The sequence below is a fragment of the Poecilia mexicana genome, unplaced genomic scaffold, assembly GCF_051168715.1.
Source record: "Poecilia mexicana isolate PSO_F unplaced genomic scaffold, ASM5116871v1 scaffold_2, whole genome shotgun sequence".
In the NCBI taxonomy this organism is placed as follows: Eukaryota; Metazoa; Chordata; class Actinopteri; order Cyprinodontiformes; family Poeciliidae; genus Poecilia; species Poecilia mexicana.
The window spans coordinates 32517255-32544232 of record NW_028263371.1 but is presented as its reverse complement, the minus strand read 5'-3'; the positions used below and the strand labels follow the sequence as shown (position 1 = coordinate 32544232).

General features: G+C 44.7%; 1 protein-coding gene across 4 annotated transcripts in view; it reads left to right on the top strand.

The window, feature by feature from the left end:
* Positions 1-25937, top strand: part of unc80 (unc-80 homolog (C. elegans)) — a 46109-nt gene extending 20172 nt beyond the window's left edge. Inside the window, exons 24-66 of one of the 4 annotated variants that reach the window (XM_088014825.1) lie at positions 534-706; positions 2057-2269; positions 2338-2473; positions 3951-4084; positions 4172-4349; positions 4428-4637; positions 4915-5012; positions 5091-5291; positions 5365-5472; positions 5964-6102; positions 6240-6421; positions 7246-7377; positions 8849-9035; positions 9118-9246; positions 9385-9528; positions 10581-10681; positions 10826-10912; positions 10986-11169; positions 11252-11346; positions 11464-11553; positions 12736-12837; positions 12910-13090; positions 13157-13422; positions 13721-13855; positions 13936-14074; positions 14547-14643; positions 14714-14884; positions 14960-15052; positions 15141-15359; positions 15451-15651; positions 16872-16995; positions 17301-17426; positions 17508-17631; positions 17708-17914; positions 18063-18247; positions 18326-18491; positions 18571-18750; positions 18940-19087; positions 20209-20265; positions 21126-21207; positions 21876-21981; positions 22482-22675; positions 23643-25937. In XM_088014825.1, the coding sequence (XP_087870951.1) occupies positions 534-706; positions 2057-2269; positions 2338-2473; positions 3951-4084; positions 4172-4349; positions 4428-4637; positions 4915-5012; positions 5091-5291; positions 5365-5472; positions 5964-6102; positions 6240-6421; positions 7246-7377; positions 8849-9035; positions 9118-9246; positions 9385-9528; positions 10581-10681; positions 10826-10912; positions 10986-11169; positions 11252-11346; positions 11464-11553; positions 12736-12837; positions 12910-13090; positions 13157-13422; positions 13721-13855; positions 13936-14074; positions 14547-14643; positions 14714-14884; positions 14960-15052; positions 15141-15359; positions 15451-15651; positions 16872-16995; positions 17301-17426; positions 17508-17631; positions 17708-17914; positions 18063-18247; positions 18326-18491; positions 18571-18750; positions 18940-19087; positions 20209-20265; positions 21126-21207; positions 21876-21981; positions 22482-22675; positions 23643-24086 (6668 nt within the window). In that variant the 3' untranslated portion in view covers positions 24087-25937. Of the gene's footprint in view, positions 1-533; positions 707-2056; positions 2270-2337; positions 2474-3950; positions 4085-4171; positions 4350-4427; positions 4638-4914; positions 5013-5090; positions 5292-5364; positions 5473-5963; positions 6103-6239; positions 6422-7245; positions 7378-8848; positions 9036-9114; positions 9247-9384; positions 9529-10580; positions 10682-10825; positions 10913-10985; positions 11170-11251; positions 11347-11463; positions 11554-12735; positions 12838-12909; positions 13091-13156; positions 13423-13720; positions 13856-13935; positions 14075-14546; positions 14644-14713; positions 14885-14959; positions 15053-15140; positions 15360-15450; positions 15652-16871; positions 16996-17300; positions 17632-17707; positions 17915-18062; positions 18248-18325; positions 18492-18570; positions 18751-18939; positions 19088-20208; positions 20266-21125; positions 21208-21875; positions 21982-22481; positions 22676-23642 lie in introns of all 4 variants that reach the window. The other 3 variants (XM_088014821.1, XM_088014817.1, XM_088014814.1) reach the window with 3 other exon arrangements.
* The last annotated feature ends 1041 nt before the right edge of the window (positions 25938-26978 follow it).

The window sequence follows — 26978 nt, the reverse complement described above, 5'->3', positions numbered from 1 at the left end:
TGACTCCTTCCACAATAAGTCGCCCTTTTAATCCCAAGATGACCCAGAACCTGAGTGCAATTTGTCCAAAGTGCCTTGTGTTGTTTCCTCCTGGTGAACCTGGACGTTGTCTCTAATAAATCATCTGTTGGAGAGCTTCTCCCTGCTGCCGAGCATCTCCACGCCAGCTCTAGCATGACGCTGTCGGTGCTCCCTCTGTCTCTTCTGTGGTGACGTTGTGGTGGTATTTTCCAGCTGCTAGCTAAACGATAGTATCGTCTGCATACAGCTTTATCTCTGTGGGGCTGCGCTCACACTTGATCTGCCGTTGGAGGTATTTTCTTTGCATCATTTGGCAGCAAGTTGAAGCAGAAAAGGAAACGGAGTTCACGTGTTGGCTCAGCCCGTGGCTGTTTTCTCTCGCTCATGTTTTCATTCGTGTTCAATGTGCTGGAAGGCCACGTTACTTCATATAAAGTGAGACCCTTGATGCAGTTTTCCTGTGAAACGCGACCTGCTGTTCCAGCACCTTCCATCTGCGCCCCGTTCTCCAGGACCTCATGGTTTCCAGGAGCGCTTAGCGGCCAGTCAGGAGGCCATGAAGAACAAGAATGTGGTCAACCTGGGCGCCATCCGGCAGGGGATGAAGCGCTTCCAGTTCCTCCTCAACTGCTGTGAGCCGGGAACCATTCCTGATGCCTCCATCCTAGCTGCTGCTCTAGACTTGGTACAAGCTTCTCTGAAAATAGTCAAAATTAAGACTGTTGGACACCTAACATTGTCTTTTTTTTTTTTTTGTCAAAAGAGGTTATATCCATTGAAAGCCAGCTTCTGATTAGAATACTGAGCAGCCGCCAATGGAAAATGAGGAGAGTACTAGCTAGTGTTAGCTTTGGAGAGGCTAGTGTCCCTCATACAATATCTGTCATACATTAGATAATCCAATGTGACATCAAGCATAAACTTACTGTATGCTGAAACTGGCTTTTGATTAACACTTCCGATTCAGCAGATGGCTAAAGGGCGATTCCACCTAATTTTTCCACTACCTTCAGGATCTTTAATTTGCTTTAATTTAAAATCTTTAATGTGACTGCTCAAACATTTACAAGAATATTTTACATTGAAAGCAGATTAGTTAAAACCTAGTTTGTGACTAGTGAAATCTTTATTTTATTTGTTTTATTGAACTTTCATGGATCCATTTAACAGGTATAACAATCCAAGATATCAAATTTGGTGTTTATTAACTTTGATGTGAATATTTTATTAGCCAGACAATATGCACATAAATGTTGCTTCTTTAAAATGAGCCCAGATGTTATATATTTGAAGAATGAGTTCAATTTGTTTTATAAGTCTTTATTTTTTGTGAAATCAAAAATGTACTTAAGTAGACCATTTTGGAAACATATATATATAATTTATTACCATGGATACTATATTGTATAATATGCTCTGCTATTTTAACAGTTTGAACCTATAATTCTTTATGGTACATATTTTGTAGTTGATTGGTCAAAACATGTTTACATTAATAAAAATAAATGGATAGAATGGCCATATGGCCATCAGAAACCAACTTCATCTCCTGTCCATCATGTTTCTGCTTGGAGAAACAGTAAACTGTCAAAAGTACACTCAGTGCATCTAACGTATGATGACTATTGTATGACAACCATGTTCCTTGATAAAGTTTCCTTTAAAGAAGAACGTAGGAGTCGCAGGTAACAAAATTCCTGTGTCCAAGAAAATGACAAGGAGATAAGAGAAGCGTGCAAGAAAACTTGGTAAATTAAAATAGCAAAACCAGAACAAAGAACTGATAAGGACAAAGTGAGACCCTGTACACAGTCAGAGTTCAAAACCAGTCTAGGCATGCTAGCTTATCCTAAGCTAACGTTAATTAGTAGCCTCCTTCTCATTTGCCAGCAGAGGCTGCTCAGTTCCTGATGCTGGCCTATCATTAATCAGATTAGTAGCACCAAAATTAAGACTACTTAATTAAAAATTTCAAAAATAAAACCAAGCCAGACCAGTTCTGTTTAATCACTTTTTAACGTTTCTCTGCTGTTAGGAGGCTCCAGTTGTGGCTCGCGCTTCCCTGTTCCTGGAGTGCGCCAGGTTCGTCCACCGCTGCAACCGTGGCAACTGGCCAGAGTGGATGAAGGGCCACCATGTCAACATCACCAAGAAGGGCCTGTCCAGGGGCCGTTCGCCAATAGTGGGCAACAAGAGAAACCAGAAGCTGCAGTGGAACGCTGCCAAGCATTTCTGCCAGTGGGGAGATGTGAGTCAAACAGGATCAAACCGAGCTGCTGGTCCGTCTGCCTCTACTAACTGTGTCTGTCTGCGCAGGCCATCGGCACCAGGCTGAGTGAGCTCTGTCACTCAGACAGCGAGAGCCCCGCCAACATCCTGGGCTACATCTACGACGAAGAGACCAAACGCAGGATGAGGAAGGAAGATGAGGAAGAGGACTACTTGGAGGACAGTGAGTCACATCCAGACTGCCTTAAGGAAACATCCAGAGCTACAGGGAGATGGTTTAGATCAGAGCGTGTTGATTTGTTTGAATGGCCTAGTTAAAGTCCAGACCTAAATCCAGCTGAGAATTTGTAGAAAAGTTTGGAAGTTGATGTTCACAGATACCAGCCTGGAGCTTTTCTACAAAGAGTTTGCAAAGCTGGTGAAGAATGTTAGCTGTTGCTGCAAAGCCTCGACTCAGGAGGGCTAAATGCAAACACACAGCACACTTTTCAGAGTTTTGATTTGCATAGCATGCTTAAAATGTATCATTTTCAGTACAATACTACTCTGTGTAACATCCCATTAAACATCATTGTGACTTACTGCCTAACTCTAAATCCCACCGATTTCTATAAATGTACATTTTAAAGTCCCGCATTTTTTCTTTTTTCAAACTGATAAACATTTCACTTTGTGGAAACTTTTTTTGATGGGGGAACTTTTTAACTAACTTATACATAAAGCAAACTTTTTGCTGAAATGGGACAGATTTTTTGAAATTTTAAATCTGGAACTGCTACATGCAGTTCCAGATTCCAGAAATGTAGTTTTTCTTTTATGTTGCATGTTTCTGGTCTTTGTATATAAGGGAAAACATTCCAACTTTTAAGTCGGTTAATATTAGAGATGAAACTGGAACTTGACCAAAATTCTTCATACTAAAACTTGAAGTTCTTAAAAATGTATTTAGATTATTTTTTTTTTTTTTAAGTATTTTAATTTAAACCTTAAAGGGACAGTATTACGTAAAATTGACTTTTTTGAGCTTTCCATTATTTCCATCAATTTCAGGGCTTCCTCCTCACAGAGCAGCCCTCCCCTCAGACTCCTCCTCTCAGCTCCTTCAAACTAGCCAGAAGCAATTAGTAAAGACATGGTTGAACTGCTGAGCTCATTATAGGAGCTACTTAGTGGTAAAAATGTTAAAGGGTTACTCGTGGAGCCATGTTGAGTTGTGATGACTTCCTGAAGGCAGGAGTTCTTATTTAAGGAGTTCCTTAAAAAGACAGAGGTCCAAGTTCAAGGCATTAAGCTATGAAGTGAAATTTCAAATTTCTTTTAAGCCATATTTGACATGTATGGCAGTTTTATAACGACTGAAGGTAACATAGTTAAAGGATTGGGCTATAAAATGTCACTATGTGCCTGGAGAACACAAAATACTGCCCCTTTAATTCAAAAGGTTCGAGTTTTGAGCAATTTTTAGTGTGACCAGTAGATGGCAGCAACTGTCTCTTTCTGCCCCTTTAAAAGTTGTTCCAGTGCTGGTCATAAACACACAACTTCTTCATTTTCTTCATAACCATTTTACCTCAGGAGGTCAAGAGTTTAGAATTTAAATGTGCCCAGATTAGAGGTTTTATGTGTTCATTGTGGCTCTAGGTGTTCTATCTTATGATGGACTTCAGTTTATTTGCTAACCATGGTTTTTGTCTCATCAGACACAGTGAACCCTACGAAGTGTGGCTGCCCTTTTGCCCTGAAGATGGCTGCCTGCCAGCTGCTGCTAGAGATCACCACCTTCCTGCGGGAGACGTTCCCCTGCTTGCCTCGCCCTCGGACCGAACCATTAGTGGTCAGTCCTGAACCTCCTCTTCTCTTAATGTTTCCTGTATTAGCACCTCAGATGCTGTACTTGATACGTCATCTCCGTGTGCTTCAGGACCTGGACAGCTGCCGGCTGCGTCTGGACCCGGAGTTGGGCCGCCATCGCTACGAGAGGAAGATCAGCTTTGCTGGCATCCTGGACGACGAGGACGGCCATGACTCCCTGAACAGCAGCAGCCACACGCTGAAGTCTGACACCACGGGGGAGGAGAAGAAGCCCCAGGAGGCTCAGGGTGAGCCACAGGGGGGCAGCACCTGTCCACCCCCCTGCAGACTGTTTTAATATCTCTGCTGCTCCTGTCGCTCCGCAGCTCCTGTCAGGAAGATCCGCATCGGAGGCTCCCGGCTGCTGCAGATCAAAGGCGCCCGCAGCTTCCGCGTGAAGAAGGGCGGCTCGCTGTCTTCTATCCGCCGGGCAGGGAGCCTGAAGAGCACCAAGCTGTCCCGGCAGGACTCCGAGTCCGAGAACGAGGAGGGGCTGCTTTCCCAGACGCAGAGCAGGGACACTGTCACCGACATCGGTGAGTCGGGGTGCAGGGGCAGAACAACGCCTTGGTCCTGAACCCCACTGGGTACAGGCTGATCAATAATCAACAGGTCTGACCTGGGAGTTTCATACACCTGGAAACCTGTGTGTTTGGTGAGATTTGTTTCTAATATACTCTGTAAAAATTTAACTCAGTGTCCCATCAGCTAACTGAGCCCCTCTCTGGTATTTATTGTTCATTTCTGTTCTTTCATTTTCAAACTTGGAAACTGGTAATAAAGAGGTAACACGTGTTCATGTTGATGTTGCAGGGAGTCCCTTCAGCACCAGTGAGCCCAGCATTGAGCCTGAGGGGCAGGGCTCAGGAGGAGCTGAAGACAACTACCACCGCAACATGTCCTGGCTCCACGTACGTCCGTCAGTCTGAGCTGCTGCTCCACAGCTTTGTCCTCCAGACGCTCTGATCTGTCTTTATGTCTCTGTCCAGATTATGATCCTGCTGTGCAACCAGCAGAGCTTCATCTGCACACACATTGACTTCTGCCACCCGCGCTGCTACCAGCACCACGGCCGCTCCTGTGCCCGCCTCGTCCGCGCCATCAAGCTGGTCTACGGCGAGTCGGTGGACAGCCTGAGGGAGGACAGCGCCTGTGGTAACGTCGGAGGACGTGCAAAGAAGAACAAGGAGGTAAGTTAGCAAGGAGAGCTGTTAAAGGAAAACAGAGTCAAGTGTTTTTAAAGCCGTTTTTTTCCCCCTTCAGTGTTCAGATAAATCCTGCCTGAGAACTCCGTCCATGAAGAGGAAACCAACCGACTCCAACACAGAAGGAAAGAAAGACACTGGCATGCTCAAGTACATACGCAACCAGGTCAGCTGCTTTGCTCAGTCCAAGGATTACTTTATTAAATTCAAACAAAAGTTTGAATTTAATATTTCCAAATCCAGATGTGGGCACTAACCCTAAAGCACTAATCATAAACATTAGCTATGCTAATTCACCACATCAACATAGTGTTTAGATGGAACTAATGCTAAAATCTCTAAATTCCACCATGTTAATACCCATTGAGTGTCAGGGACACATCATTTATCGCCCTCTACAGGATCAAATTTCTCATTACACATCCTTTGCACTCAGGAATTGATTCTTTGAAACAGACCTAAAAGTGTACAAAACAGCCAAGTAAATAGTAATCAATGGGAGGCTAAATGCGCTAAATTTTTTCAAAATTAGCAAAATACGCCAAACGGTAAGCTATAAATGAGCTCAGCTAAATAGCGTAGGTGTACCAGCCAGTGTCCAAGTCTTTTGTTAAAGAAGGAAAACGACCATGAATCTGTGAATTTGGTTTATTTCAGGTGATGAGTTTGTCCCCGGCTCCTCTGTCGCTGCTGATCAAGGCTGCCCCCATCCTCACCGATGACATGTATGGAGACATCCAGCCCGCCGCCTGGGAGCTGCTGCTCAGCGTGGATGAACACATGGCAGCCGCTGCCGGTTAGTTCATACGCAACTGAGATTTAAGGGCTAATTCTATTGGATTTCCATCATAATTAGGTTCTCTTCACCTATCATCAACATTCCCTAACTATTTCTACCTGGTCCTCACCTCCACCCCCTTGAATCACCTCCAGCCGCCATGTTTCTCCTATGTGCCGTCAAAGTCCCCGACGCCGTGACTGAGATGATGATGGCGGAGTTCCACCACCAGGAGGCCTGTCAGCGCATCAACTCCATTTTGAAGTTCTGCACTCTGTGGCGTTTTCGCTACCAGGTGTGGCCGCGCATGGAGGAGGGAGCCCAGCAGATCTTCAAAGTACGGAACAACATTGGGGCCGAACACACTGCGGAAAACTGAGTACAACTCATGATTGAGCAGCTTGTACATATACTACACATGCACAAAAATCTATGTAAAGTAGTGATTTTCAAAATGATAGGCAAGGAAACCCTGCAAATGAATAAAGGTTTAATGGCCATGACATGGGGGGCCTCTGTCATGGGTGCCAGCCACCCTTCGCCTGTCATAAGTTTAACATTTTTATTCATTTGTTTGGTTTCTTTCACACATTTCTCTGTGTTTTGAAGTAAACATAAAATAGGTTTGTGGTGAGAGATATTATGTGAAGTCAAATGTTAAGTCAATTGTAGAAGTGAAATAAAAAAAATTGTACTGCCATCATCTTAGCAGTGGTGGGCACTGCTAACTAAAAAGTTAGCTGTGTGTGTTGACCACTATTAATATTCTCTGTATGTCTTAGCATTAGTGTAGTCCCAGAAATAGGTACAATATTTTAAATGTTATGAATTAGTTACTTATTTAATACTTTATAGGTTTTTTTAGTTCATTTGTTTAGTGTATTACATCTTTATTTGAATAAGAAAATCAGACAAAGTAATATTTCCTTCTCACTAAAACAAGAAATTCAAATAGATTTTTTTTGCACCAAATATGTGAAAAGTGTGAATCACTGATCTTTATTTTTTTCTTTTTAAGGTTGAATCAGCAGGTTCTTCCGTTTGTAAATGACTGATTTCAGTAGTTTCAGAACAATGTTTGACATGTATTACTTGGTAGGCACGGCTGTTGCTTAGCTTTAGGGAGTACTTAGTTACTGTAACCTGTTCTCCATCCGTCAGATCCCTCCGCCCAGCATCAACTTCACCCTGCCGTCCCCCATCCTGGGCATGCCCTGCGTCCCCATCTTCGACCCGCCCTGGGTGCCGCAGACCACCGGCAGCGTCCAGGACCCTATAAACGAAGACCAGTCTGTACGCACACAGGGGTTACTTTCAATCCTTTAATTACACTATTTTAACCAAACTCTCTTTGATTCTGATGACGACCTGCCAGCACAAATCATATACCATAATTTTGATCTATGAACTGTCTTTGTTTTTAGTTCCCCACATTAATTCAGTCAGTCCATACCATAGTAAGTTGGTATCTCTGTCCGAGTGTTTGCGCTGATGCATCTTGTGAAGTCAGATCGAGGATAATCATGAGGGGAGGCGGTCCCGATCTCGTGCTGCATCTTTCATCATTTGGGGGAAAAAGTCTTCCAGCACTTGCTTTGACTGCGAGAGGAGTGAAAAATGACAGCATGCGTCAGGCGTACTGACTGTTGACCGTTGTGCTGTTCGTGCATGCTCCATCGACTGAGAATGGCTGAATGTTTGACCGTACCATGTGTTGAGAGGACCGTACTTAGATACACATAAGCATTTTGAAGGATACGGTAACTTTCTCCCAGTTTCAGCCTCTGAACCTGATCAGAGATGCTCCCATGTTGATGGTGTGAACCTGCCAGAACAGTCTGGACTAACCGGTACTGTCAGCAGGGAGGGGTAAAATAAGGCTGAGCATCACTTCTTCAGTGTATTTTTACTCAAGTAGAAAATAGACAAAACTAAAATGCTATGTGCAAATTATGGTATTTTAAAGACCAAAATGGAAAAAATCTGCGAATAGCTCACAAATCTTAAGCAGAAAAATCACTTCTAAATCAGTTTATTTCAATTTATTACCAAAGCTCAAAATGCTACAACAGACTTAACGCACAGAAAGTAACATTAGAATAACAAAGACTTTGTAGAAACAAGAAGTCTCACTTTGACAAACTTTAGGTGTGTCTCTGTGTCAGGTTAATTTTTGGTCCATGTTTGTTCTTCATTCTAACAGGGTGTAGCATCCAGAAAACTTAACAATAAAAGTTCTCAAGTAAAAGTAAAAAGTACAGTGAAGCCCATCTAAAGTATTTTTTCCCCAAAAATGTTACTCAAGTAAATGTAAGTACTAGTTACTATCCACCTCTGGCTTTTCTTCAGGAAGCATGTGAAGGTGGATGAAAAGGTGGATCGGTTTGGGTTATTAATGTGACAGGCAGTGGAGAAAAGTTTTCAAAGTTTTTAAAATATAAGATGATCTAATTAGTCTCCTCATTGATATTAAAGATGCTTCATATTCAGGCTTTTTATGCAGTAATAACTTCCACTTGCTGGTGCTACCTGGTAGCCCTTTAGCCGTTCAGTGACTGTGAGGATTTTAAAAGTTTTTAAAGTGTCTCCAGCTGGCAAAGTTTGAATAATTGGCTTGAACTCTTCACCCTGTGGGTGTTCAGAGGAGCTCACTGGAGGAAAGTTACTGTTCTGTCGTTGAAACCGAGAAGTTCTCCTGTAGACAATCATGTTCGCTGTCCTGGGGGGGTTTGAACGCTCTCCGGCCCCTTTCTCTCGTGTTTAGAAATCATTCTCCGCTCGGGCCGTGTCGCGCTCCCACCAGCGGGCCGAGCACATCCTGAAGAACCTGCAGCAGGAGGAAGAGAAGCGGCGGCTGGGCCGCGAGGCCAGCATCATCACGGCCATCCCCGTGGCCCAGGAGGCCTGCTACGAGCCCACCTGCAGCCCCCCACCGGAGCAGGAGGAGGAAGGTGGGGCCGCCGCCCAGCGCACCGCCAGGCCGCGTTCTGCTCTCTGACGGTCTGTTGTTTCTCTCTTTGGTCCCGCCAGCAGAAGAAGTGGTGAACCTGGCGTCCCGCCGCCTCTCCGTCAGCCCGTCCTGCGCCTCCAGCAACTCCCACAGGAACTACTCATTCCGCCGAGGCTCCGTCTGGTCCGTCCGCTCCATGGCTAGCGCTGAAGGTAGAGAAATACTAGACAACAGGATTATGAAGTCATGATGAGCTTTATTATGTTAAAATTTAACATGAGCATAATGGAAAAAGTCTAGAAAATGTGGCAAAACAATGTTCTAACTTTCACTGGTTTGTTGTTTTAAAGATGAAGAAAACACAACAGATCACACTCCCACACACCACATGCTTCAGCCTCCTCAAGCTGTCTTCCCAGCATGCATCTGTGCTGCAGTCTTACCAATAGTCCACCTCATGGAAGATGGAGAAGTCAGAGAGGACGGTGTGGCTGGTAGGTTAAAAAAAAGACAGTTTTATTATTATTAGTCTTATTTAATATTTTATTCACAGATCCCTGGAGATAGGCACCAGAGGCCCAGATAAGAACCCTCTGTAGGCCCAAGTCCATTAGCGCCCATCAAGCCTGGGCGAAACCTGAGACAGTGGAGGCACTTCTACTTTTAGACAGCTTTCTCAGTCTAGAGAGTTCATGAAGTTAATTATTTTTGTTAGCTATTGGTCGGTGCTAGCAACAATAGCACCAACCAGAGCTAACTAATATCAGAGTTAGCTGATATTAGCTAGTTTGCTAAAATCAGAGCTAACTTTTTCTTTAGCGCTTTAGAGTTTTAGCTAGCTTTGAAAATATTTAGTGTACATAGCTTCCTAACTTTTCAAATAAATTCCCAAGTGCTAATTTACTTAACAACTATAAAACTAAATGAGTGAAATGTCTGATTCAAATAATCACTTCCTGAAGTTCAACTGTTTAGTTTGGTGTCCAATAATAAATTTGACCTGTGGAGGGCGATATAACAAATGTTGTGTCACTGACACATAGTTTGTGTCAACATGGTTGATATTAGCGCTATAACATTAGCTAAATATTCTGTTTGTATAGCGCTTTAGGACTAACAGAACTAATGTTAACACTGCTGTGCTAACCCTGTGGCCAGCACTGGTGCTAGCTAACCCTCAAAATGGCTGACAAAGCCATGATGGAACAGAAGCCTAAATTCAATAAACATTTAGAACAACACCTATTTTTATGGTTTAGTTATCTTGAAAGGGCCACAACTCAAATTATGATTGGCTCACCAACACATTACTAGAATCCATGCTGTTTAATGCTGCTGGTATTCAGACCACTTTCTACTCAAACTCTGCCTAGTGATGGCAGACCCGAATTTCTAATTGGTTTATTTTCCAAAAACAAAATGATTATACTACACCTTTATATTATAGAGGAGCATCCTTCTGCTTAATAAAGTATTTATTTCTAGCCATCCGAAGGTTCTAATTTGAATAATTGACCATTGACTCGCCTCTTACGGTTGGTTTCAGTGAGTGCTGTTGCACAGCAGATCCTCTGGAACTGCCTTATTGAAGATCCTGCTCTGGTTCTCCGCCACTTTCTGGAAAAACTCACCGTGAGCAACAGACAGGTGGGAGAGCTGTTTGAAGACACATTCTTATGATTTTTAAACAAAAATAAAAGCAGCAACAACAAAAAAAACTCTTCTCTACACATCAGCAGAGAATGTATGAATCTCTTGTGTGTGAGTTTTCCAAGCTGCTGCTGTCTCCAGGATGAGCTGATCTACATGCTGAGGAAGCTGCTACTGAACATCGGTGATCTACCCGCCCAGACCTCCCACATCCTGTTTAACTACCTGGTGAGATAACGCCCATCCTCCTGAGTGTGTTTGCTGCTCAGATACCAGTTCCTGACCTGGACTGTGCCTCCAGGTGGGGCTGATCATGTACTTTGTGCGGACGCCGTGCGAGTGGGGCATGGATGCCATCTCGGCCACGCTGACCTTCCTGTGGGAGGTGGTGGGCTATGTGGAGGGGCTCTTCTTCAAAGACCTGAAGCAGACCATGAAGAAGGAGCAATGTGAGGTCAAACTGCTGGTCACCGCCTCCATGCCAGGTCAGCAGCCCGACCTTTCACCCTCACTACAGAATGCAGAACCAGCAGCGTCTGCTGTAAGCTCGTGTCTTTTGGTTTTCAGGAACCAAAACGCTGGTGGTGCACGGCCAGAACGAGTGCGACATCCCCACCCAGCTGCCGGTCCATGAAGACACCCAGTTTGACGCTCTGCTTAAGGTAAACACCCAGTGCTGTCTCCTGTGGTCCACACACAGATATAACTGTAACTTTGCTGAACGAACAGCTGGGATCATGTGGAGGGGATGTTAGTTTTGTCCATCTTCTTCCCACCAGGAGTGTCTTGAGTTCTTCAACATTCCTGAGGCCAGATCGGCTCACTACTTCCTCATGGATAAGAGATGGAACCTCATTCACTACAACAAGGTGCAGCTTGAACCAGACTAAATGAGTTTTTTTGTTGTTGTTGTTGTTTTGTTTGTTTTTTTATCTTTTTGTTTTAGTTTCTCAACATTAATCTGTAGCTGATTAAAACCATTTTCTGGATCACATTATTGACAGAATGAAGCCAGGAGATCTCCCACACACTTCACTATTCTCACCACTTTAACACAATATCATCTCCAAACATCATAATCTTTGTTAGCTTCAGTAAGAGGAAGCTAATCAACATTAGCTGATTATGCATTTAGTTCTGCATTTAGTTAATTAATGTGATGACATAATTCCTGCAAGTTAAACTGATACCCAGATCAATTATGTTTTGTGAAATAATGGTAGTAATAATAATAATAATAATAATAATAATCATATGTGTCAGAGCTGAAATGATTAATTGTGATTATTGAAATATTTGTCGACTAATTTAATAATCAGTTAATCATTAACTAGAGTATATAGACTATACAAAATGTAATTTGCTAAAAGAACAACATACTTATAGCAGTAAATAGGCCAAAACTGTGCAAAAATACAAACCAAACCTTTTGCATTTAAGATGAAAAAAAAAAAATTCTGTAAATCTGTTCTGCCAGGACTCTACAGGCAGCTTTAGCTTCACCTGGTTCACATTCTGTAGAAAACAAAACCTCTGATTAAGCACATTTTGCTATCCAACTATTAATCAGTAATGCAAAAAATAATCAATGAATCTATAAATGACCAAGCATTCACTACAGGATTGATATGTTATTGTATTTTAGGCAAGAAAAGTTTTGTTAATCCAACCCTTTGCATAAAGTGAAAGGCGAGCCAATTTAGTTATTTCCTTATTGACTTGCTGTTAGCTGAAAATCTGTTTTTGTGTTGAGATTACTGTAAAGAATTGATAATCAGACAGAAACGACTAGCAGGAGTTTCAGTTTCAGTTTATTTTCTTTGATGCTGAAGACTGTAGATATTAGCTTCTGTGCTAGTTCCACTGTGAATGTTAATACATATTCAGGTGTATATATATATATATATATATATATATATATATATATATATATATATATATATATATATAAAATGCCTTTTAGAGGAGGTCTCAAGTATTTGTGGATTTTAGCTTAGTGGGGTTTTTTTACATTCCTGATCTACTTCCTGTTTTCCGTTTTGCTCTGTCAGACCTATGTCAGGGACATCTACCCGTTCCGGCGCTCCGTCTCCCCTCAGCTCAACCTGGTCCACATGCTGCCTGAGAAAGGACAGGAGCTGATCCAGAAACAGGTAGTGGCTCCAGACCCAAACTCCTCCTGTGACCCCCAGTAGATCCTGAACCACTGTGTGCCGCCCGCTCAGGTGTTCACCCGGAAGCTGGAGGAGGTCGGCCGGGTGCTGTTCCTGATCTCGCTGACGCAGCGCATGCCGGCGGTGCACAAGCAGTCCCACGTGTCGCTGCTGCAGGAGGACCTGCTGCGCCTGCCCTCCTTCCCCCGCACCGCCATCGACGCAGAGTTCTCCCTCTTCAACGAGCCTCAGGGTGAGTCGGACGTCTGTTAGTGTGGCAGGTGTTGCTACGGCAACGTCAACACTGTGGTCCGTCCAGGTAAGGAGCTGTTCGGCCTGGACACCCTCCACAAGGTGCTGTGGATCAAGCTGCTGGAGGAGATGTTCCTGGGCATGCCCAGTGAGTACCCCTGGGGGGACGAGATGATGCTGTTCCTCAACGTGTTCAACGGGGCGCTGCTGCTGCACCCCGAGGACAGCTCGCTGCTGCGCCAGTACACCGCCACCGCCATCAATACGGCTGTCCACTTCAACCACCTGTTCTCTCTGAGCGGCTACCAGTGGATCCTGCCCACCATGCTGCAGGTATGCCACCGCTGACCGAGTGATGGCCCCCAAACAGCTTCTGGGTGGGCAAACCCACAGATGATACTGCAAAATATAAGAAACATCAACGTTTAGAGTCATTTTCACTTTGACAAACACTGAGCTAATCAAAATGGCGGCGTCTATTAGGCAGCTAACAGACGGCGTCCTATCCAGTAATATCTATGGGTGTTGCTCACCATTTTAGCATGACTCGTTGCTGATGTAGCTAGCTAATATTAGCAGCAGAGATTTGGCGCCTATGGAGAATGACGGTCCTGCTCTGGTTCTGTTCCAGGTCTATGCGGACTATGAGAGCAACCCGTTGCTGCGGCAGGGCATTGAGTTCTGCTGCAGGCAGTTCTACATCCTCCACAGAAAGCCCTTCATCCTCCAGCTGTTTGCCAGCGTCGCCCCCCTGCTGGAGTTCACCGTAAGAGCTGATAAAGTTCCTCAGCCTGTGATGTGTGTTTGCCCTACCGCTCTGACCCGATCCCCCTTGAACACTCCCAGACCAGCACCAGCACCGGCCTGTCTAAAGGCGTATCAGCCCAGTGTCTGTTCGACCTGCTGGTGTCTCTGGAGGGCGAGACGCAGGACGCTCTGGACGCTCTGGAGCTGGTCCAGGCAGAGAAACCGCTGCGCTCTCTGGGTAAAACCTCACCGCCACACACCCAGCAGGTCTCCAGCTGCAGCCAAGGTTCGCCGTAAACCAGTCAGGGTTCCTGCACAGCCTGGAAACGTCTGGAACTAGATGCTGGAGGATTAGTAGAAAAACCACATGGAGAATGTTTTATATGCATCGTTTAATGCTGTCTCCATCCTTCTATTATCACTGACTGTATTCATTTAAAATGGACACTAACACAACGTATAGGCACATTGTGTTTAAACATTCTTCTTTCATTGCATCCTTCATTTTTTTCTTTACTTTCATTTATTGTGTCCTTCTTCCTTTACTTTCTGCATTCGGCCTTTCCTCCCTTGAAGTGAAACCTTGTAGATGGTAGAGTTTAGATGACTCTTGAGTGTTTCTATGGAGACCATAGTTGCCCTGTCCAGGCCTCACCAACAGACCGTTGCCTTTCATTGATTGTCCAACCTGTTTCTTTCTGTCCCTGCAGATTTCTGCTATGGTAATGAAGATCTGGCCTTCTCCATTAGTGAGGCCATCAAGCTGTGTGTGACGGTGGTCGCCTACGCGCCTGAGTCCTTCAGGAGGTAGACTGCAGCCACATCTTCTTTTTCGGTTCCCTACAGCAGACAGGCCCTGACGCAGGTCTCTGGTTAGCCTTCAGATGCTGATGGTGCTGGAAGCGCTGGTTCCCTGCTTCCTTCAGAAGCTCAAGAGCAACACGGCGACAATGGAGTCTGCATCCGCGGCCAGGGATGAAATTGCGGCCATCGCTGCCATGGCAACGTCCCTGCAGGCCCTGCTGTACAGCTCAGAGACCCTCACCAGGTTTGGCTTCCAGCAGTAGCAGCTCTGATGGTTTTAATCTTTGTATTCAGTGCCTGGAAATGTTTCCACCTGCAGACCAATGACCGCCCCGCAGATGTCCCGCTGTGACCAGGGACACAAGGGGGGCACCACCGCCAACCACGCCATGTCCGGAGGCATTAACACCAGGTGACAGTTGATCTGGTATTCCTAAATCAATTCCCAAGAGGAAGAGAATTAAATGAAGGGGTTTGTGTGTGTGTGTGTGTGTTCCCAGGGACAACCTGCACCTGCTGGAGGAGGGCCAAGGCATGCCGAGGGAGGAGCTAGACGAGCGACTTGCTAGGGAGGAGTTTCGCCGCCCGCGAGAGTCCCTCCTAAACATTTGTACTGAGTTTTACAAACACTGCGGACCCCGCCTGAAGATCCTGCAGAACATCGCTGGAGAGCCGCGCGTCACTGCGCTGGAGCTGCTGGACATCAAGTCCCACATGAGGTAGAGCTCCTCCCAGCGCCTGGTCAAAGGACTCTACAGGTAGTGGATGTTTTTCAGGTGTTTGGACGTGTTTTTATCTTTCTCTCATCAGGTTAGCGGAGATTGCCCATGCCCTGCTCAAGCTGGCGCCCTACGACACCCTGACAATGGAGAGCCGAGGCCTGCGGCGATACATCATGGAGATGCTGCCCATCACTGACTGGTCATCTGAAGCTGTGCGCCCCGCCCTCATCCTCATCCTCAAGAGGCTGGACCGCATGTTCAACAAGATCCACAAGATGCCCACGCTCAGGTGCGCTCGCCCACAGGCACTGTGCACCAGGTCTGTTGAACCCCGGACTCCCTTCTCTGTGGTGGCTGTGTCGTGCTGTGACGTGGTGTGTGCAGTAGCTAGGCGGCTTCTCGGCGCTGTCGTCCATCCAGCTGTCTTTGTGGCTTCTGGTGTGTTTCTGTGCCAGCTGAGTGTGAGGCGTTCTGGTGTGTGACGACTTGTGGACTAACAGTGGACCAGTGGCAGTGTTCCCTCTTTGCAGAGGGGTGTGTCCACTCTGAAGATAACACATTACACTAAATATCATGTCGGTTTAGCACTTTAGCATTAGCTTCCACTAAATACCATATAGGTTTAGCACTTTAGCATTAGCTTCCACTAAATACAATGTTGATTTAACGGTTTAGCATTAGCTTCCATTAAATACCATATAGGTGTAGCACTTTAGCATTAGCAAAACAAATATTTATGATTAGCGCTTTAGGCTTTAGGTGTTATCGCCACTAACTTTTTGGCTTATGGTTCCCACCACTGTAGTTCAGCCTAGAAACATACATTCAATAGAGACTGTCTCCATAGCAACGTGTCTGAGTTCAACTGGCAGTGCTAGCGGGATGATGGCTAATATCTTGCTAAAATGATCAGCAGTGAACCCTGTATCTGAGCTACAACCCAACGCACCAATAAAAGCAGAGACGGCGACCATTTATTGGCCAGTGAAGCAGTTGGTTACCATGGTCACAGATTCACGTTAGATTTATTAAGAAATAAAATATGTCCTTTTTAAAGAAGGAAAGACAGTAAAATAAAAACATGAGCAAGCAGATGGGAAAGAAAGAAAAGAAAATCCACTGTTTTATTTTTAAATTCCACTGAATTTTTTGTTTGTTTGTTTTGATGACTGAAGTCACCTTGAGGATGAATTATAAGAGAAAAGCAGGTTAGATGAGGAGCTCAGAGGGAACACTGATCTGAGATGTCTGTTTACTACTGGAGCTGCAGCTGTTTTTAAGCTTAGCTACATTTGATGTCTACAAGTTGATTCATTTAACTAAAATAACGGGAAAAAAAACATTGTTTAATGGCATGGTAAGTGAACTTATACTTTGTTTTATGACTGGATATGAATCCTTTTAGTTAGTTGCATTGGAGATTTAGAAATAAGACACGTTAGAGGAGTTTCCTGTGGGGCTTTCATGCGCTCTTCTTTTGTCATGGGGTGGAACTACGTGGTTTTCCAGGAGACAAGTGGAATGGGAGGCGGCCAGTAATCTGATTGAGGGGATCTGTCTGACCCTCCAGCGCCAGCCAATCATCTCCTTCCTTCCACACCTTCGCTCGCTGATTAACGTCTGCGTCAACCTGGTATGAAAGCACAACCAGCCACAAACCCAATTATGCAGTTTTTCAACTAGTTATTACTTTTTTGTTAAGTGCCATTGCAGAAAACATTACTATCTAAGTATTCCACACCAAGCTAACTGCCTGGTAAGCAGGATAAAGACCCTGCTGGTTGTTGTGAATTGGTTGCTTTCAGGGGTTTCCAGTGACTGTAGTTAAAAGCCTTTACAACAGAGAAGCACCAAAAAGTAGAAGCTGAACATTATTTTGTAACCAGATTCACCTGTTTGAAAGAAAAGTAGACGTCTAGTGCTGACCTTTGTCACCAGGTGATGGGTGTGGTCGGCCCCTCCAGCGTGGCGGACGGCCTGCCGCTCCTCCACCTCAGCCCGTACCTCTCTCCTCCACTTCCCTTCAGCACGGCCGTCGTCCGCCTGGTGGCTCTGCAGATTCAGGTGCTGCTCATTACAAATTCAGCTGACTCTTCAAAAAAAAAAAAAAAACCTGTCTTTAAGCACATTTTTCCTCCCCGTCAGGCCTTGAAGGATGACTTCCCTCTCAGTCATGTGATCTCACCGTTCACCAATCAGGAGAGGCGAGAGGGGATGCTGCTCAACCTGCTCATTCCTTTTGTTCTGACGGTGGGCTCTGGAAGCAAAGGTAGCAACACTAAAATCACTGAACTCACTCTTTATTTTACAGCTTATTAACGTTCTGTTGTGCTGTTGTGTCACAGACAGCCCCCACCTTGAGCAGCCGGAGATATTCCTGCTCCTCCAGACGGTCATCAACATCCTGCTGCCCCCTCGGATCATCTCCACCTCCCGCACCAAGAACTTCATGCTGGACACATCTCCGGCTCACTGCTCCACGCCCGGAGACACGGGGAAGGACCTACGCAGGGAGGGCCTGGCAGAGTCCACCAGCCAGGCCGCTTACCTCGGTACGACTGGGAGCTGGAAACACTTTACCTTCAGTTTAGTTCTGTCAATCAAAGCCTTTAACCGGAGTAATCACACTCTGACTCTGTTAACGCTGACGGCTCTAGTTTCATTACGATTTGTGTGATAACCTGGCTCCACCCTCCACAGCTCTGAAGGTGGTGTTGGTTTGCTTTGAGCGCTCGCTGGGAAACCAATGGTACCGCCTGAGTCTGCAGGTTAAAGAGATGGCTCTGAGGAAGGTGGGAGGCCTGGCTTTCTGGGACTTCATCGACTTCATTGTGCGAACCCGCATCCCTATTTTTGTCCTCCTGAGACCCTTCATACAATGCAAGGTAACGTAGCTTCGTCCATCAGTGGTTTTAGGTTCACCTAGTAGCGGACCTGTTGCTGATTCTTGACGTGTCGTGTAGTTGCTGACCCAGCCGGCCGATTCCCAGGAGGAGATCACGGCGCGGCACCACATCGCCGACCAGCTGGAGCGCCGCTTCATCCCCAGGCCTCTGTGCAAGAGCTCACTGTTTGCAGAGTTCAACAACGAACTCAAGATCCTCAAAGAGGCAGTCCACAGCGGCTCTGGTCAGATAACCGAACTGCTACGCGTTTCTCTACTGATGGTCTGACCTCTTAACTCTGAGCTTGGTCTCCGTCCCAACAGCATACCAAGGGAAGACGTCAATCAGCACAGTTGGCACCTCCACGTCGGCCTACCGGCTCAGTCTGGCCACAATGTCGCGCTCCAATACAGGAACCGGCACCGTGTGGGAGCAGGACAGCCAGCCGTCACGGCAACCATCTCAGGACACACTGAGCCGCACCGATGAGGACGACGAAGAGAGTCAGAAATAATACTTTCAACTGGGATGGGCATTTATCGTTAGAGTGAAAAGTTTATCCATACTGTTCCCCGAAAAAAAGTCACTTATTACAATATGATAAAACTCAAAGTCAATGTCGCCCACCGTTTCTTTCAAAACTTGTTTTTCGTTTGATGTCATCTTACCATCCTGCGCTCCATTTGCTGTAGATGACTCCATGAGTATTCCCAGCGTTGTGAGCGAACACGAGGCCTTTCTCCCCAGAGTGATGTCACAGCGGCGTTTCTCCAGCCACGCCACCGGCTCAGCAGCCGCGCAGCCTGAGAATCCTCGCACCACCATGCTGCCCAGCCAAAGGTAGCATCCCAGACACACGCAACAAAAAACACACCGTAGACTGAAGAGTTAGCTTTGAAACTTAAACATATTTTCTTACAACCTGGCTAGATTAGTGCTTAAGTTCAAATAAGATATTTTTTCCTTAAATGAAACCTGAATTAAGCTAAAAAAAAAAAACACATTAATTGTTTCAACTTAGAAACACATAATGAAAATAATAGCAGGAAAGTTAAATTTGGGTCATCAAAGTTTGTCACCAGTTTTTTAAGTCTTATGTCAACAGGAGTCCCAAACCACATCCTTGTGGAATGCCACAATGTTAGCGTTAGCTTCTAACATTGGCATCGTAATGTTAGAAGCTTTAATCCCTCTGTTCACTCCAGCCATGCATCAATATGATGCTTTACTTATAATTTTTACACTTTTAACCAATATAAATAAAGTCTTAGTGGTGTTATTTCTATACTTGGAAGCAATATACTTAACATTGGTAAGTCTATAAAATACTTTATTTATTTTAAGACTGACTTGTCTCCAATGTAATCAAATGTTAGTTTAGTAGATTTATGGTAAACAGGTTTAAATTTAATAGCCTAGTGATGTATTTACAAAAATTTAAGAATTAGCATGTTAGTGGTCTAGCAACGCAGAGGCAAGAGTACAACATTTCTATGAACTGATTTATGATCCATTTTCTTCAATATCTTAGAGGGACAAAACAAAGAAATATTGAAGTTTTAATAAATTCTGACATCAACACAGCAGTGGGAGCCATGATAGCTAATAGTTTAGCACCTTTCCAGATTGCAGGCAGAAAAGTGTCAAAATGATGTTCTAGGTCGTTCAGTTAGTTATTTCTGTGTTAGTGCAGATTCAGGTCTTCTTTATGTAGCATGCAGGACTTTAACCCAATCATACCCCACACCCACAGTCATATTTTTCTGTGTATATATCTGTGGATTTCTAATATTGCTTTAACTCAGCTGATTTTAAAAGTCTGCTCCGGCTTTGGTTGTTTTCAGAGCAAACGCCCCGGTTTTCCGTCCTAGACATAAATGGTCTCGGGGGGAGGGGTGATGGATCTCAACTACATTCCCTAAACTCCCACTCTCCCCCCTCCCTCCGCCCCCTTTTTACAGTGAACCCAATGTGCTAGATGAGTGCCAGGGCCTTCTGCAGGAGGGTAACCTCTCTAGGTACAGTGGCCCAGTCGTTGTGTGTGTCCCATCGGTGCATTCTTTGCATCTGTCCGCCACTGGGAGGGGGCATGGCCTCGGGACGGCCTCCTCTGCCGGCCGTCGATCACTCATCCACATCCAATCAAATCGCCCCTCTCCACTCTCCTGTCTCCTACTCTTTCTGTGTGGGTCCAGCCTTGTTTCCCCTTCACCTCCCCTTTGAGCTCCACACTGACCCTCATCTTCTCAGCTCATCTTGCTGCTATCCTAACCAGGCCCCCTCCCCCCCCGTACTCCCCACACTTCCTGAACTACAGAGCGCCCCCCCACTGGAGCCTGCTCCTCCTGTTAGCTGTGGGTCCCTCCAGTCGATGTGCCATCTCAACAAGTCAGCCTTCCTCCATCGGTGCCATGGTGTCTCATACTGTTTCCGTGTCTAACCGGCTTCTTGCTGATCAAATTGGGCGTCCTGTCGTGGATACCAATCTGTAGGGGCAACGGGGGAACTGGGGCGGCAACAACTCGCCAACACTTTGCTTTTGCTCCACTTTTCTGCTACTTTTATTTAAAACCCAACCAAAAAAAACCCTCACCTGTTGGTAAACTGGTGTAAGAAGTGTTGCTGCTCCAGCCCCCACTACCCCCTGTTGTGTTTTGGTGTCTGAAGCGTTAGCAGCACTTGTTTCTTTTCCTGCTCTGTGGTTTGGTGTTCTGTAGCATACTGTGTGTGTTGTGATGAGTAGTTTAGCATCTTGTGTCAATTAGAGGTGGGTTTCGGTGAGCGAACACTCGGGTGTTTTTGGGTCCCATCACACTGATACGTTTGTGTGTGTTTCCTGCATTTGTGCGTGTGTGTCTGGTCCGGTTGACTGAACCAGGGTTGCCAGCGTGCAAAGTGAGCCTGGCCAGCAGAACCTCCTGATCCAGCCGCCATTGGGAAGAAAGCGCGGACTCAGACAGGTACTGACATCCCTTCTGTTTGGTCCGGGGTAAGCTAAATTTAATAGCCATTAGCAACCTGGGGGAAATTTTACCAATGGGAAACATGGCCAACTGTCACTTTAGAGGTTTTACGTTTAAACGTTTTTCAAAATGAAGATGTCAATAACATTAATGTGAAGTGCTAGCATGCTCTCTTAGGTCAGGCCATATTTTATTGAGGTGTTGCTTTCCTTTCAGTGTTCAGAAGTAATTACCTGAGTCATTGTGTTAATATTTTTTCCAGTTTAAGATGTTATTTCACAGCTAATGCTAATGGTTAGCACCTACACACTTTTTCTTTGGCAGTTCCTCGTAACTGGCTCTGTTCTTTTTTCTTTTACCACTTTGTTTATTTTGAATCATTACAAACAAGTTTTTTTTTATTTGACTGAGTATGCAGAGAAATATTAGCATTAGCATTAGCCTGCTCTGATAGCTAACATTGCATTTCATTATGGCCGGTTTTCACTGATCTGTCACTAACTTTGTCACACTACATTTGATATAATGTATTACAGATTGCTAATAAGTGACAGCCGTGTGTTCACAGCAGCACAGACAGATTCAGCCTGGTTTGTGTTGAAAGGATTGGCCTGTGGATGGAGAGGAGCTCTACCTGATTGGAAATGATTTCTGTTTTCCTGCAGCTGCGACGCCCCCTGCTGTCCATTCCAAAGACTGAACCGCGTGGCCGTTCTGGAGCCAGACTCTCCACCACTCGAAGGAGCATCCAGCCCAAGAACAAACCTCTGGGTAACGGGAGGTTTTCTGTTTCCTGTTTCTAGATAAAGTCAGACCAGATGATTCTGATAGTCCTGTTGCTGTGCTGACTCAGCGGCCCAAACCCAAAGCAGTGTGTGTGTACCAGAGCCGTCCTTCCGTCCAGACCTCTGTCTTTGTTCCACAGCTGTGTGTTGTACCGCCTGCCACCACACTGACTCTGTCACTTTGTTCTGTCTCATGCCTTATGTTTCGAAATAAAGAAACTTTATTGGACTGTGAAGGTGAGACACAGCCGTTAACCCCTTCCTCTCCACCCTGCAACGGCCCGCCCCCTTTATATCTGCAACCTTATCCAGTAGGGCGCTCTGCATGTCTGTCTTGCTCCCCACCCAGTACCCCAACCACCCGCTTCCCCCCCCCCCCCCCGGCACATTGCCCCCCAAAACCCCACCCTGAGCCTCCACTACAGTGTTAGCCAGGTGCTAGCTACTGAGTTTTAGGCTTCTAACCACTAGTGTATGTTCCCTCAGTGCACGGAGACCAGAAGAGGTCTGTGACCTTCACTGAGACTCAAGGTCAGCAGGGGGCCCAACAGGGGGCTGCGGGCACCACAGAGCCCTCAGGTGAGGGCAGGAAGCCCAGCCCGGCTCCGTCCAAGTCCCCCACCCTGGAGGTGCCGTCAGCCACCGTCACAGCCGACCTGCACGGGCCGGCCAGCATCCAGGTAGATTCACAGCTTCCTGTTTACATTGGATCAGTGAAAACAGTCTCATAGTAACCAGGAAATCCTTTACAGAAATCTCATTTTGTCCACTACAGTAGAGTCAACAAGTTTCCTGTTAAACCAATCGGTCAAGGTCATTCTGAGTGACCTGTAGTTAGCAACAATTCAATAAACTCAAGATTTAATAATGTTATTGTTCTTATTCTAAAGGTACCATAAAATAAATATTAAATTAGTACACTTTCCTACTTAATAATCTGGACACTTCATGTTAAAAAAAAATCTGTTCTGTTGTAGTTTAATGCTTAATCTGTTATATTTGTACCATCCCTGTTTTTATACTCTTGATATATCTATTTAATATTAGATGTTATTTGTGTTTTTTATTGTATTATAATTTTCTAATCTCTAAACTTTGATTTTTTTTTTTTACCTTAACGTTTCTTAATAAAATTAAAACCACATTACTGAATGTTTAATTTTTCTAATATATATTTTTACTGCAAGTTATTTTTTATTAGTTTAAGTTTTAATATTATTTCAAATGAAATTGATTTTAACTCATCTTATGTAATTTTCTTTTTATTAAATTGTATTCTATTGTACTTTATTGTGTAATTAAATTTTTGTTTTTTTATGTCGTTTTTTTGTTTTAAGTTGTCTAACTTAAGTTTAATATTTTATTTTCTTATTTTTTCTTAAGCGACTTCTGTTAAATTCCATTTTCTATGTAGGTTAGCTTAAAATGCTAAAATCAGGAGCATGTTTATGGCTCCAGTCATGAAATCATCTGACCAGATCTGACCAATCGGATGCGGCGATGTGGCTCCACTTTCTGATCAGTTTTCTGTGATGAATAATAATCGGTGAAGACGTTCTTCTTCTGTGGTAGTGAAGTGGCAAAAGGGCTGACAGCAGGAGGCGGTGTTGAGGTGGTTTGTGTGACCTGGCCGTTTGCCGCCCCCAGGTTCCTGCAGCCCTGAGCAGCAAGGAGAGGAGGGAGCAGTGGGGGCTCCGCAGCAGCCTGTCCCCCCCACCCTCTATCTCCCGCCCGTCCACCCCCACTCCCCCATCCCGGACCTGCTCACCCCTCCCTCTGTCCCGCACCTCCTCTCCTCTCCCTCCTCCTTTGCCGGTGCTGAGCGCAGCCCCCGCCCCGGGCCCCCCTCCGCCGCCGCCACTGCCCCCAGCGTCCAGCATCAGGGACAGCCCCGGGGACGAGGACACAGCGGCGCTGCTGCCCCGCGGCAACACCCTGCTGCGGCTGAGCGAGGACGACGGCACAGAGAACCCACTGCTGGCCCCGCTGCTGGCCCCTCTACTAGGCCCCGCCTCTCCCCGCCGCTCGCCCCGCCGCTCCCCACTCCCTCTCTCTCCTGTCGACCTGGACCTGGATGAGTCCCATGTCTGACAGTAGAAGAAGAGTTTCATCCTAGTTCAGCTTCCTCCATCATCAGCTCCACCAGAGTTTTATCATCATTACGACTATTTCCTTCATAAATTCAAAGATTTATTTTTAAACTGTATTTTCAGTCACATATTTATCACTCTTAAATATTAAAGCTTCTAACAGATATTTATAGTTAAAGAAGGAACCCTATGATATTCACATTTACTGCGCCCTCTACACTTACTGGCATCATGGTCTGAAAGCGTCCGTCTAACGCTGGTTGTCGCATATTTTACACATTCCATAGGGTGAATAGTTAAGCTCTGCTGCCACATAGAGTTCGGAGTTATATCAGCTAAATCTGATTTTAGAGATGTTCATAATGAAATCTTAATTATTCACTCTCTGTATCAGTCAGTTTAGTAGCATCAACAACAACAATAGAGTGCCGCAGCAACACAGCTCCTCTACCATGCTTCACATTGTCCCAGTTAGTAAACTCTACATGTTTTATGTTTGTGATGGTAGGACAGAAAGGGCTTTTTTTTTTCCTCTGGCACCACAGGTCGTCAATAAGGAGACAGCAGTTAAATGTTGTCATGGAAACGGGGGTTGTCTAGTCTTAGCACAACTTGTAAATGTTTTAATAAGTGGATATTTGGAGAGAAGACCTGTTATTATTCCTTATGAGTTCCACTTTGAAGAGAAACTGGCCTCGGTGTCTCATCATATTTATTCCCCAGGGAAACAGGAAGTCACAGTTTACTAGTTAAACTATTACATTACTATTGCTACATATTTGTTTCATAGGGAATGCAAAGGCTGGAGCGCAGGGAAGATCATTTCACAGTGAAAACATGTGGAGGTAGCTGAGTTGTACTTTAACTAGGACTGTCTGCACACAACTTTGCTCATACCGACTAAAATTAAGCTTTGCCAAAACAAAAAGCCAAGAAAAAAAACATATGCAGAAAATCAGCCCACTGTTGGGTATAGTGTCTTTGTACCAATCTTCACCGGATCGACCTGTAACTGTAGAGGGCGCTGTCTCTAAAAGCCATTTTAAAGCTAATAAAAAGAACTTAGTCTTTTCATTATGTGGCATAAGAACATATATTCAGTATTTATTTAATAGAGAGTGAAAATGTATTCACATTTATTTCTTTGTCAGTGATTTTAGTCATAAAAATGTCTATTTTAAGCCATCAGGAGCCAACAGATGATGGGAAACAAAAAGCAGAAAAGCCCATTGTTCAGTTGGCCCATTGTTCAGAGAAAAGCAATATTTAATCAGCTCAGTACCCCTTTAAATTTGATATACTGTGTATTGATTGTGTTCTAATAGTAAAACAATAGAAGTAGCAGAAACATGCCTGTAGATTATCTGTAGTTAGCTTGTTTGTTCCGCTGCTACGTGTCGAGTTTCTCATCGTCCTGATGTTTGCGTCGTCGTCGTTCAGCAGAAAACCTCCAGCTGTGATGAACCTCATTGCTCATGTCATGCCTTAAGGGAATCATTTCATCTGTTCAGTTCCAGTTGTGTTTACCAGACATGGTTAGAGGTGTTTTATGCCATAGTTCACACCAATGCACTGTGACTGTAGCTAAATAGCTTCCTGTTTTCTGCTAATGTAACTCTTGTCCTGGAAACCTGTAACAATGGCTGCATGAGACACAATGCAGTTTCTTTTTACCTGCTAAATAAACAGGATTAACATTATGACCTACTTGGTTCATTTATATTGTCAAATTTTGCTGTTATGACTCTTTGATGCCAGTAGGGGGCAGTGTGTTGTTTCCCTTTAGATAAATGTCTTATATTCTCTTGTTTGAATATTTCTCAGCTATCTAAATAAACAAATGTTGTTTACAGCCTGCCTGAAGATTCTTTATTTTATTTTATTTTTTTTTGACAAAGTAGACTTGAGAAAAAACCTGAGCTGAAAATACACTTTTTTGTTTTTCATTCTTTGAAGTTTCTGATTTTTCCCAGAAGTGCAACTATGAAGAACACTGAGAGCAGTGACGAACGCTTCAGGACCACCGCGATGCTCTCATACTGACCTGCTGCCAAGGCTAAAGTAGGTCATTAGAAGCAGATCATGGCTTGGTTTATGGCGTTTGTTTGAATCATCTCCAGGATCAAAGCATCAGAAAAACACAAATTAGCTTTAGAACTGCAGAACTTTTTCTCTTTAAAACGTGTTGAAGAAATGTACAACTTTACCTCTACTGTGGTACATAAATGGTTCATTTCTGGGTTTTCAATCACATCTGGAAAAGTTGAAATTCATCAAGCAGCCATAATTGTACAGTTAAACTTCTAAGTGTAAACGTGTATCTTTATGCTTTAATCTGGTCTATGAATCGAAGATTGTTCACTTTTTTACGAACAGTGATTAATAAAGTAACGCAGTGAAGAGTTTGAGGGCCACGACAGACTGAGGGCCCTCAAATGAAGCAAATCCAGATGAGTTCTCTGGGTTCATGCGTCAATGAGCCAGGCCTGTTCTGAAAGCAAAATGAGACAAGTGACTAACCAGTCAACTGTGATATTAAATTATAAGTACAGTTATTGCTCATCTGAAAAGGTTTCTTGCTTTACAGTCAGGACAAATGCCGTTACTCAGCAGAAGACAAGAAACATTTTAAAGAGGATAATAAATATCATCTAGTTAATAAAGTGTTAGTTGGGAAAGGAGCTAAAGAAGAAGAAGAATAGTCGTGGTGAAATCCCCATCCTGCTGCCCAGCGAGCCTTTCACCCGGCTGATGGAGGCCCACAGGCCCATGGCCATGACCAGCAGGTAGAAGGCCAGCATGACCGTCAGCCCGGCCGTGTGGAGCGCCATGAACCTGATCTGAGGCCAGAGCAGCTGGACCAGGAGGAACAGGTCAGTCAGTTTCTCTCTCT